A 12339-nucleotide genomic window follows, 5' to 3' on the forward strand; every position below is an offset into this window, starting at 1 on the left:
ATATACAGCCACCCAATTAGACAAGATGGATGAAGCAAAGAAGTGCAGACCAACAGGAGCCGGATGTAGATCGCTCCTGAGAGACACAGCCAGAATACAGCAAATATAGAGGCGAATGCCAGCAGCAAACCACTGAACTGAGAATAGGTCCCCTATTGAAGGAATCAGAGAAAGAACTGGAAGAGCTTGAAGGGGCTCGAGACCCCAAAAGTACAACAATGCCAAGCAACCAGAGCTTCCAGGGACTAAGCCACTACCTAAAGACTATACATGGACTGACCCTGGACTCTGACCCCATAGGTAGCAATGAATATCCTAGTAAGAGCACCAGTGGAAGGGGAAGCCATGGGTCCTGCTAAGACTGAACCCCCAGTGAACTAGTCTATGGGGGGAGGGCGGCAATGGGGGGAGGGTTGGGAGGGGAACACCCATAAGGAAGGGGAGTGGGGAGGGGGATGTTTGCCCGGAAACCGGGAAAGGGAATAACACTCGAAATGTATATAAGAAATACTCAAGTTAATAAAAAAAAAAAAATCAAAAAAAAAAAAAGAAAGAAAAGAAATTAAACAGTGATGTCGACAGACTAAGAGAAGTCCTGAGCCAAATAGACTTAACATATATTTATAGAACATTCTATCCTAAAGCAAAAGGATATACCTTCTTCTCAGCTCCTCATGGTACTTTCTCCAAAATTGACCATATAATTGGTCAAAAAACGGGCCTCAACAGGTACAGAAAGATAGAAATAATCCCATGCGTGCTATCGGACCACCACGGCCTAAAATTGGTCTTCAATAACAATCAAGGAAGAATGCCCACATATACGTGGAAATTGAACAATGCTCTACTCAATGATAACCTGGTCAAGGAAGAAATAAAGAAAGAAATTAAAAACTTTTTAGAATTTAATGAAAATGAAGATACAACATACCTAAACTTATGGGACACAATGAAAGCTGTGCTAAGAGGAAAACTCATAGCGCTGAGTGCCTGCAGAAAGAAACAGGAAAGAGCATATGTCAGCAGCTTGACAGCACACCTAAAAGCTCTAGAACAAAAAGAAGCAAATACACCCAGGAGGAGTAGAAGGCAGGAAATAATCAAACTCAGAGCTGAAATCAACCAAGTAGAAACAAAAAGGACCATAGAAAGAATCAACAGAACCAAAAGTTGGTTCTTTGAGAAAATCAACAAGATAGATAAACCCTTAGCCAGACTAATGAGAGGACACAGAGAGTGCGTCCAAATTAACAAAATCAGAAATGAAAAGGGAGACATAACTACAGATTCAGAGGAAATTCAAAAAATCATCAGATCTTACTATAAAAACCTATATTCAACAAAATTTGAAAATCTTCAGGAAATGGACAATTTCCTAGACAGATACCAGGTATCGAAGTTAAATCAGGAACAGATAAACCAGTTAAACAACCCCATAACTCCTAAGGAAATAGAAGCAGTCATTAAAGGTCTCCCAACCAAAAAGAGCCCAGGTCCAGACGGGTTTAGTGCAGAATTCTATCAAACCTTCATAGAAGACCTCATACCAATATTATCCAAACTATTCCACAAAATTGAAACAGATGGAGCCCTACCGAATTCCTTCTACGAAGCCACAATTACTCTTATACCTAAACCACACAAAGACACAACAAAGAAAGAGAATTTCAGACTAATTTCCCTTATGAATATCGACGCAAAAATACTCAATAAAATTCTGGCAAACCGAATTCAAGAGCACATCAAAACAATCATCCACCATGATCAAGTAGGCTTCATCCCAGGCATGCAGGGATGGTTTAATATACGGAAAACCATCAACGTGATCCATCATATAAACAAACTGAAAGAACAGAACCACATGATCATTTCATTAGATGCTGAGAAAGCATTTGACAAAATTCAACACCCCTTCATGATAAAAGTCCTGGAAAGAATAGGAATTCAAGGCCCATACCTAAACATAGTAAAAGCCATATACAGCAAACCAGTTGCTAACATTAAACTAAATGGAGAGAAATTTGAAGCAATCCCACTAAAATCAGGGACTAAACAAGGCTGCCCACTCTCTCCCTACTTATTCAATATAGTTCTTGAAGTTCTAGCCAGAGCAATCAGACAACAAAAGGATGTCAAGGGGATACAGATCGGAAAAGAAGAGGTCAAAATATCACTATTTGCAGATGATATGATAGTATATTTAAGTGATCCCAAAAGTTCCACCAGAGAACTACTAAAGCTGATAAACAACTTCAGCAAAGTGGCTGGGTATAAAATTAACTCAAATAAATCAGTTGCCTTCCTCTATACAAAAGAGAAACAAGCCGAGAAAGAAATTAGGGAAACGACACCCTTCATAATAGACCCAAATAATATAAAGTACCTCGGTGTGACTTTAACCAAGCAAGTAAAAGATCTGTACAATAAGAACTTCAAGACACTGAGGAAAGAAATTGAAGAAGACCTCAGAAGATGGAAAGATCTCCCATGCTCATGGATTGGCAGGATTAATATAGTAAAAATGGCCATTTTACCAAAAGCAATCTACAGATTCAATGCAATCCCCATCAAAATACCAATCCAATTCTTCAAAGACTTAGACAGAACAATTTGCAAATTCATCTGGAATAACAAAAAACCCAGGATAGCTAAAGCTATCCTCAACAATAAAAGGACTTCAGGGGGAATCACTATCCCTGAACTCAAGCAGTATTACAGAGCAATAGTGATAAAAACTGCATGGTATTGGTACAGAGACAGACAGATAGACCAATGGAATAGAATTGAAGACCCAGAAATGAACCCACACACCTATGGTCACTTGATTTTTGACAAAGGAGCCAAAACCATCCAATGGAAAAAAGATAGCATTTTCAGCAAATGGTGCTGGTTCAACTGGAGGGCAACATGTAGAAGAATGCAGATCGATCCATGCTTATCACCCTGTACAAAGCTTAAGTCCAAGTGGATCAAGGACCTCCACATCAAACCAGACACACTCAAACTAATAGAAGAAATACTAGGGAAGCATCTGGAACACATAGGCACTGGAAAAAATTTCCTGAACAAAACACCAATGGCTTATGCTCTAAGATCAAGAATCGACAAATGGGATCTCATAAAACTGCAAAGCTTCTGTAAGGCAAAGGACACTGTGGTTAGGACAAAACGGCAACCAACAGATTGGGAAAAGATCTTTACCAATCCTACAACAGATAGAGGCCTTATATCCAAAATATACAAAGAACTCAAGAAGTTAGACCGCAGAGAAACAAATAACCCTATTAAAAAATGGGGTTCAGAGCTAAACAAAGAATTCACAGCTGAGGAATGCCGAATGGCGGAGAAACACCTAAAGAAATGTTCATTAGTCATAAGGGAAATGCAAATCAAAACAACCCTGAGATTTCACCTCACACCAGTGAGAATGGCTAAGATCAAAAACTCAGGTGACAGCAGATGCTGGCAAGGATGTGGACAAAGAGGAACACTCCTCCATTGTTGGTGGGATTGCAGACTGGTAAAACCATTCTGGAAATCAGTCTGGAGGTTCCTCAGAAAATTGGACATTGAACTGCCTGAGGATCCAGCTATACCTCTCTTGGGCATATACCCAAAAGATGCCTCAACATATAAAAGAGACACGTGCTCCACTATGTTCATCGCAGCCTTATTTATAATAGCCAGAAGCTGGAAAGAACCCAGATGCCCTTCAACAGAGGAATGGATACAGAAATTTTGGTACATCTACACAATGGAATATTACTCAGCTATCAAAAACAACGAGTTTATGAAATTCGTAGGCAAATGGTTGGAACTGGAAAATATCATCCTGAGTGAGCTAACCCAATCACAGAAAGACATACATGGTATGCACTCATTGATAAGTGGCTATTAGCCCAAATGCTTGAATTACCCTAGATGCACAGAACACATGAAACTCAAGACGGATGATCAAAATGTGAATGCTTCACTCCTTTAAAAGAGGAACAAGAATATCCTTGGGAGGGAATAGGGAGGCACAGATTAAAACAGACAGAGAAGGAACACCCATTCAGAGCCTGCCCCACATGTGGCCCATACATATACAGCCACCCAATTAGACAAGATGGATGAAGCAAAGAAGTGCAGGCCGACAGGAACTGGATGTAGATCTCTCCTGAGAGACACAGCCAGAATACAGCAAATTCATAGGTGAATACCAGCAGCAAACCACTGAACTGAGAACGGGACCCCCGTTGAAGGAATCAAGAGAAAGGACTGGAAGAGCTTGAAGGGGCTCGAGACCCCATATGAACAACAATGTCAAGCAACCAGAGCCCCCAGGAACTAAGCCACTACCCAAAGACTATAGATGGACTGACCCTGGGCTCCAACCTCATAGGTAGCAATGAATAGCCTAGTAAGAGCACCAGTGGAAGGAGAAGCCCTTGGTCCTGCTAAGACTGAACCCCCAGTGAACGTGACTGTTGGGAGGAGGGCGGCAATGGGGGGAGGATAGGGAGGGGAACACCCATATAGAAGGGGAGAGGGAAGGGTTAGGGACGATGTTGGCCCGGAAACCGGGAAAGGGAATAACACTCGAAGTGTAAATAAGAAATACTCAAGTTAATAAAGAAAAAAGAAAAAAAAAAGTTTCCCCATCAGACGAGATTGGGCGTGTTCAGGGTGGTATGGCCGTAAAAAGTAAAAATAAAAAAAATAAAAAAAGAAAGAGAATGAAAGGAAAAAAAAAGTTTCCCCATCAAAAAATGTCCAGAACCAGATAATTTTCACAAAAAAAAAAAAAACAATCTACCAGCCATACCAGCAAGAAGAGTCATTGCTTATGTTCCTCAAATTATTTCATGAAATAAAAACAGAAAGATTATTGCCCAATCTATTATATGAGAGACTACAGTTACACTATAGAAAACACATACCAATTTCCCTTATGGATTCTGATGCAGACATAATCATTAAATAATTCAAACATATTCCAAGAACAATTAAAAATATCATTTACAATGCCAAGTTGGCTTTCTCTCAAGATGAGTAGGAGTATTTCAATATAAAAAAAAATCAATAAAATTAATTGACCACATAAACAAACTGAAAGAAAACAAAGCAAACAAACAAAAGGCAAAAAACAGGATCGTTAAACTGGGTCGAGACAAGGTCATTAAGAAGCAACCCCTTAATGATAAAAGTTCTCCAGAGATTGCTGCACAGATGATATGCCTAAATATAATAATGGTAATATAGAAGAAGCTCATGTCAACATCAACTTAAATTGGGAGAAACTCAAAGTCATTGTACAAAAGCAAAGGCAAGTAGTGGTTTCTCATTCTCTTAAATCTACTCAGTACAGCAAATGAAGTCTTAATTAGAACAATAAGGCAAGTGGCAAATAACAGGATACATACAGTAAAGTTGAAAGAATTTTTATTTACAGATAGAAAATACACCAGAATTAGGTGAAAAACTTTACATGTCACTTAATACACATAAGTTAGGTCATCTATTCTGCTCAGTCCAATGCAGACAAGTTTCTCCAAAGAAAGTAGGTTGGGTTGTGCATCAGGCCAGTTGAATCCCAGTTTCCAAGACATCAGACAAGAATCAAACAGCATCAACAGGGTAATTGTCAGGTAGAGTATCCATGACCCTAGAGCTGCTCTTTGCCCATACACCATTTTGACATATTACAGCCGTTTTAAATCCTGAGCCACCAGGCTGCCTTTCCCCAGATTCACTGTAAATGCTCCAGCAATACTGTAGTCTAAACAGAAGTCATTTGTAAAAACACTGGTTGCTGCTGTTGGAAGACAGGTGTAGGTCATAGCCGTTAAGCTCCTAAAATGTCTTTCAGCATTCAAGTGAGGGCTCAAAGCCAGGACACTGTATGGAAGACAGGGAGTAAAATGCTTCCTCCACCAAGTGGGGATGTGACTCCACCATTGACTTCCACCCCACGGTATCAGAGACTTCAGAAGCATGAAGTATAATGAAATCCATGGCCCTAGTCTTCAGGTGCTCTGTTTTGTGGAGGTCAGCCAGGATGAGAGTAGGTACAGCATTCTTCACAGAGAGGTTCCTGCACAAGGCATCCTCACACATGCCCTTCAAGCCCTGCAGGTCATACTTGTCAGCAGCTGCCAACAAACCTGTGGCCATTGAGCGGCTGTGGAGGTGTGGTGCCTTCCCTGTGTAAATGAAGGCCATCATTTCCTTAAAGACTTGCAGGTGAATGTCATGGATCTCAATGCGGTTTGTTAAGCTCTCTAGCATTTCATGTTCAAACATGGCTCTGAAAACTGGAGAGCAAGCTGCTAGAATGGCCTTGTGAGATCTGAATTCCTGGCCAGCTACCACCAGGCTGCAGTCTGTGAAGAGGGAATTTTCCCACAGCTCTCCTATGTCGTTGACCAACATCTGCCTTGGATCCTTGATTGCAGGTCTCATGTTATCTCCATGCATGCTAAAGGAGCGTTCTACTATGCTCACCTTGCAGCACAAGGTGAACTGGTCTTCAGGGAGAAGCCGATGCCTATGGGAGAGGAGGAAATCTCGAAGGATGAACTTTTTGTATCCCCAGTATTGATTTGGCAGAAACCTTAAAACATTTGACATTTTTGTAATAAGATATTTCTCTCCTTGGGCGTTTATGATCCAGAACTGTACCTTTGCCCAAACTGGGCTCTTTGGACAACTGAGCAAACCCAGGTAAACAGACAGGTAATCTTTGCTTTCTTCATCAACACCGTTTGGGAATATCCTCAAACACCATTGCATTTCTTCACTGGCCTCTAATGAGAACCTTGGGCTTGTAACATTTTCACGAATTCCATCCATGCAAAATGAAAAGTTGCTAATGGTCCACTCATAGCAGAACTTCTGAACACTGATATGTGTGTAGCCACAGCTCTTGGCTTCCAGGTCCCCTGACATGTCTTCTGGAGGTAGTTTGGAGGTTAAAGTTGATCTGAAAGAAGTAATAGAAGTTACTCTTTATTTTGTAGGGTACAATTATAGATACCCTTTAGATTTTATTTTCAATTTCTGCTAAATTTCCCCTTTTATATTCTTGGAAACTTGTATTTCTACAGGTTTCTCTAGGTTTCTATATTTGTTCCACTGAAGATAAGACAGACCCACAGTGACTGTTAAACATGTGTGTCTCTGTGTGTGTGTGTGTCTGTTTGTCTCTGACTGTCTCTCTGTGTTTGTGTCTCTCTCAGTCTCCACCACCCCCACACACCCCGCCATATGTCTGTACATCTCTGTGTGTGTGTGTGTGTGTCTGTGTGTGTGTGTGTGTGTATTTATTGAATCTTAGGTCAATGGTAACTAATTTTGGCTATCTTATCCAACTGTGGAAGAGTTTGGAAATGTGTATACACACTCATTTCAATTGTATTGTAGTAACAGGGTCCTTTAGTGAACATAAAGAATGAATTACTCTATATAAATAGAAAGTGGATGTGTGAGAGAAATTTGTAGGCAAAGGTCAAGGTAATATAAAGTTGGATAAAGCCAATGCTTACTTATTCTACAAGGTTTGAAGTCTCATGTCTTCTTCAGTATCGACCAGAATCCTGAAGATGTACGTTCAGATGCCAGTGAAGAAATGAGCTTGCTAGTAAGATGAGAGCAAGCAAGCAGCAACTCCAAGCGTCCTTCTCCTATAAACTTACACAGGCTGCAACCGAGGTGGGGCCCAGTTAATGGTGTGTCTTCTAGTCTTAAGATCTAGATTAAAGGTGTGTGTTTTCTGCATCAAGACTCAGATTAAAGGTGTGTTTTTCTACCCAAAGAGTCTGTATTTGAACTACATCTATCTACTTCAAGTTATGCCAAAACAATATTAAAGTGCATATTCTCCACTTTTTTTAGGTTACTTAAGTCCACAGGCATTCTGAACAGAAGACTTTTGGTACTCCTTCACCACCAAAATGATTTTTCTTGACTGTGGTGCATTGCGATGGGGGTGGGGGTGGTGCCTGAGCTAGAAAAGAAAATAAAGACCCTGCTGTTGTTTTGTTTTGTTTTGTTTTTTGTTCATTTGTTTTTGCTTTTGGGTTTTTTGTTGTTGTTGTTGTTGTTTGTTTTTTTTATTATGGTGTGGGGTAATGAATTCTGCAATGATAAACTGGAATGGGGCAACATTTGGGATGGAAAGAAAGAAAGAAAGAAAGAAAGAAAGAAAGAAAGAAAGAAAGAAAGAAAGAAAGAGAGGAAGAGAGAAAGAAAGAAAGAAAGAAAGAGAGAGAGAGAAAGAAAGAAAGAAAGAAAGAAAGAAAGAAAGAAAGGAAAGAAAGAAAGAAAGAAAGAAAGAAAGAAAGAAAGGAAGAAAGAAAGAAGAAAAAGGAACCAGTACAGAGAGAAAAGTAAGAGAGGACCCAGTTTTTCCAGGAGAGTTTTTCAGAGATGGGTTGAAGAGAGAGAAATGGAGACACAGGGAAAGACAGAATGATTCAGAGAACAAGAAAGGAGACAGAAGAGTACAACAGTTGGTGAAAGTTAGTATGAGGCAAGGCAGAGCAGCTCAGGAAAAACTGAAAGAACACAGATTGAATCAGTTACAATGGAGAGGGGTTTTAAACCACTCATCCAGACCTCAGAAACAATTAGTTAGGAGTGAATTATTCACCTATAAGTATCAGAGGGTAAATTTTTTCAAGGCCTAGAATAGATTTTAAGAGAATAGAAGCTTCCATATCTAGGCCTAGGTTGACAAGTAGAGGCAGAGAGCCTCAGCGATGACAATAAATACAGATGATTAATAGTTATTTTTACAATAAAAACACTAGAATGTCTGCAGCAGCTCTAAACTAGATATGAGGGCTGAGCTTCTCCATGCACAGGTCTGACCTGCTGCTCTGCATTTAGCAACAGAGGATGAATGACTGTGGGGAAAGGAAAAACCATTTGTCCCTCAAACAAAACGTGCCCATTTATCCCTTTACGTTTTTCCCTTTTTATGTTTTTTTTCTGCTGATACATGTCCACTTCTGCGATTACAAAATCTAACAAACATCTGACTTTCCTTCAGACAGAGCTGTGGCTTCATCACCATCTTGGTTGGGGACAGTCTCCTGAGTGACTGCCATCTTTATTGTGGGCAGATAAGGTTTACCTATGCTATTGCTTCAGCACCATCTTAGCTAAGGCAGGTCAAGTGACTGGTTGTAGCTTCAGTGCCAACTTAGTTAATAACAGTCCCATGACCATCTACCATATTTGCTTTAGGCCGTTACTAAAACACTGCCTCCACACCTTAGAACAGTCTTAGAGGCTCTAATTTCTATCCTGACTTGGTGAATCATTATTTAATATTGATTTTAAGATTTACAACAGTGAAAAGTTAAAGATCACTGCCTTGATTGTATAACTTAGATATGCTTAATAGATATTAGCTCTCAATCTTTTCAGAAATCTGATAAATGTAACCTCACACGTTTAAAGTTATTAGGACAGAAAATCCCAAAAACATAACAGTTACAATTCCCCCACCCTTACCCACCAAGGTCTCTGAGAAGAAATAGGCACAGTACCAAGACTGCCTAGATTGTGGTATGATAACCACTGAGAAACAGTGCTCCATTTCCTTGCTGCTGCCAGAGCTCACCCTACACTGCTGTCAAACTGAGGATACCCAGAGAGTTAAATGTCTCATATTGCCTAGGACGAGATGAGTCATTTTTCCAAAGTAACTACTCCACAGGAAAAAAGGTTCTCCTTTTCTGGACCTAATGACCACACTGACTCTGCCTGAATTGTGATGGAGACCACAGGGACCTGGGAAAACTGTCTAGGTAGAAGACTATTGGCCAACCTCTGTCATTTTAAATAATGACATCTAGATTATAATTTATTTTCCCTAATTTCTGACTATATTTGTAGCTAAACTAACTAGAGTTAGAAAACAGACCTCTAGTTCCTTACCCAAAGGTAATCCACTACCTTATTATCTCAGTAGTCAATTCGTTAACTTGAAGACTACCGGATCTCTTCTCAAAAACAGACAAGTTTGTCTAACTCACAGGCTTCAGGATAAAAGATACACAAGTTTCAGATATAACGTTTCACAGATATAACCTTCTGTTACTTCATTTCCTAAACTCACTTTCCAGTGACTAAATGCTTCATATTTCCTCTGCTTGTTATGCCACTATCCAATCATGAACCAAGAAAAATCTTATAAATTAGCCTAATCCTAATAAAACATCCCACTATACAATTCAACTTTTATATCACAAATTCAAATTTGTTTGCTTTGATTGTCTTTAAACTATAGACTTAAAGTTTTTCTCATGCTAAATCTATACTATCAGCTGCCATAGTTACGAATACAAGTTTCCTTTGGTTATCTTTTAACATTAGACTTAAAGTTTTTCTCATGCTAAACTATATGATCAATTATCATATTCACAAAGTTGTCAAATTTTCCAGTTTCCTTTAATTGTCTTTTCAATACATACTTCAAAATGTTTCTCATTATAATAAATTTATACTGTATATACATATATATATTCCATCTTCTAGACAGAGGTAAAAGCCCTTCTTTCTCTTTCTCTTACAGGAAAGGTTTCCTAAGCTCATCTTAAAGACTGCTCACTCTGTTAACAAATGTATCTCTTTTGTACACTTATAAGCTCCAAGAAAAAGAATCAGACCTCCTTCCCATGGACCAAACAGACTGCATCTAGATAAGTAACCTGTCAATCAATAACCTAAGTTCCCACTTGTGACCTATTCCAGAGGGTGGGATTCCTTTCCTGTTCCCTGGGATTAGAACTCCCCTCACACGAACCACTAAGACCTAAGGGTTTCAATACACCTAAGAAAAATTCTTTTCTCCCCAAAACACTTAACTTTATTCTCTACTATATATAATTGACTAGTACTACTATTACTATTACACACACACACACACACACACACACACACACACACAATGTTTCAACATCTTGTCATGTCCAGGAATTCACTCAAAATCAACATCCATGACAGTTCCAGAGAAGCAACCCACATACTCCAACCTACTCTCACAAACACAGACACTTCTACTGGAACTGTTCCTTCTACCTACAGATGGTTCCACGGTTCCTTGATAGCAAGGAAACAGCCAACCCTGCTAAGATTGGATCAACATCAACATCCATATTTTCTTTGCTTTCCCAGAGAGACATCATCCCAAAGTCAGGAAGAAGTAGTGAAAGATCATGATGACCCTATTCCTGTTCCATCATAGTCTCTATCTAATTCTTCCTTTAATTTTAAATTAATCCATGATGAAGGAATTTTAGCATTCCTCCTAGGCTCCACCCAACAGTTACCTGGCAACATCCAGATAGGCATGACTCACTATAAAATAATCTGTTTGTCCCCTCCTTACTCTCTTATTCTCTCTTACTCTTACTCTACATGATCCTATAAGCCTTTCTCTGTCTCTCTTTCTACTTCCCCATCCCCCCTTTTCTCCATGTGTTCCTGGGTGGGAACTCTGATCCTTTTTTTCTCTCCCCTTCTCTTCCTCCTTCTCGGACTCACACAATCTCTCTCTATATATATATGTATGTCTGTCTTTTTCTACCTCAACTCCCTTCTCTTCCCTACAAAACTCCCCTCCAAAGCTCTAAATAAAGTTTATTCTATACTAAAGCTATAATAAACTGTGTGTGTGTGGTATTTCTATATCCATCTATTTACTGATCTATCGTATATCTACATTATATGATCTAAACTATAAATAAACTATATAGTAAACTATATTCTATACAACAGCTGGTACCCCCAGGGAAAGGGATGCCTCAAAATGAGCCTGAGAGTGTACCCCTCCCACCCATACCTAGTTCTAACAAACATATCCTGGCACTCTTTTCATAAAATAAAAGAATTATAATATCAAACTATCAATGAGTTTCAAAACTTTCTACATTCTGATTTCAAATATATTTTATGAACTGGGAACTATAGAAAATGAACAGAATGAAAGTCTCTCTGTAAAGAGAAAGCTGATATATGAGAAAAACTTAAGGGTGCGGTCCAGCTACCAACAATGGCTAAAGCCATTACTTACTTAGTCCACAAGGTTAGAAGTCTGTGGTGTTCACGTTCTTCAGTATATGCTGGAATTCTGAAGAAGTGGGCTCTAACGCCTATGAAAAATGGGCTTGCTAGTAAGATGAAAGCAAGCAGGCAAAGACACAAAGCTTCCTTCTCCCATGTGCTTATATAAGCCTCCAGCAGAAGGTGTGACCCAGTCTTCTAGTCTCAAAATCTGGATTAAAGGTGTGTAATTTTCTGACTCAGGACTCAGATTAAAGGTGTGTTTTCCTACCCAAAGAGACTCTA

The 12339-nt window shown here is 39.4% G+C and overlaps 1 protein-coding gene across 4 annotated transcripts in view; it reads right to left on the bottom strand.

Annotated features, from left to right (window-relative positions):
* Positions 1-5398: 5398 nt before the first annotated feature.
* Spopfm2l2 (speckle-type BTB/POZ protein family member 2 like 1) overlaps positions 5399-12339 on the bottom strand; it is a 73110-nt gene continuing 66169 nt past the window's right edge. Inside the window, exons 2-3 of one of the 4 annotated variants that reach the window (NM_001100985.2) lie at positions 7527-7681; positions 5399-6964 (exon numbers count right to left, since the gene is read on the bottom strand). In NM_001100985.2, the coding sequence (NP_001094455.2) occupies positions 5848-6930 (1083 nt within the window). In that variant the 5' untranslated portion in view covers positions 6931-6964; positions 7527-7681 and the 3' untranslated portion in view covers positions 5399-5847. Of the gene's footprint in view, positions 6965-7526; positions 7682-12064; positions 12322-12339 lie in introns of those variants that run through there. The other 3 variants (XM_087628869.1, XM_087628876.1, XM_087628874.1) reach the window with 3 other exon arrangements.

Source organism: Rattus norvegicus, chromosome 2 (assembly GCF_021556685.1).
Source record: "Rattus norvegicus strain SHRSP/BbbUtx chromosome 2, alternate assembly SHRSP_T2T, whole genome shotgun sequence".
Classification (NCBI taxonomy): domain Eukaryota; kingdom Metazoa; phylum Chordata; class Mammalia; order Rodentia; family Muridae; genus Rattus; species Rattus norvegicus.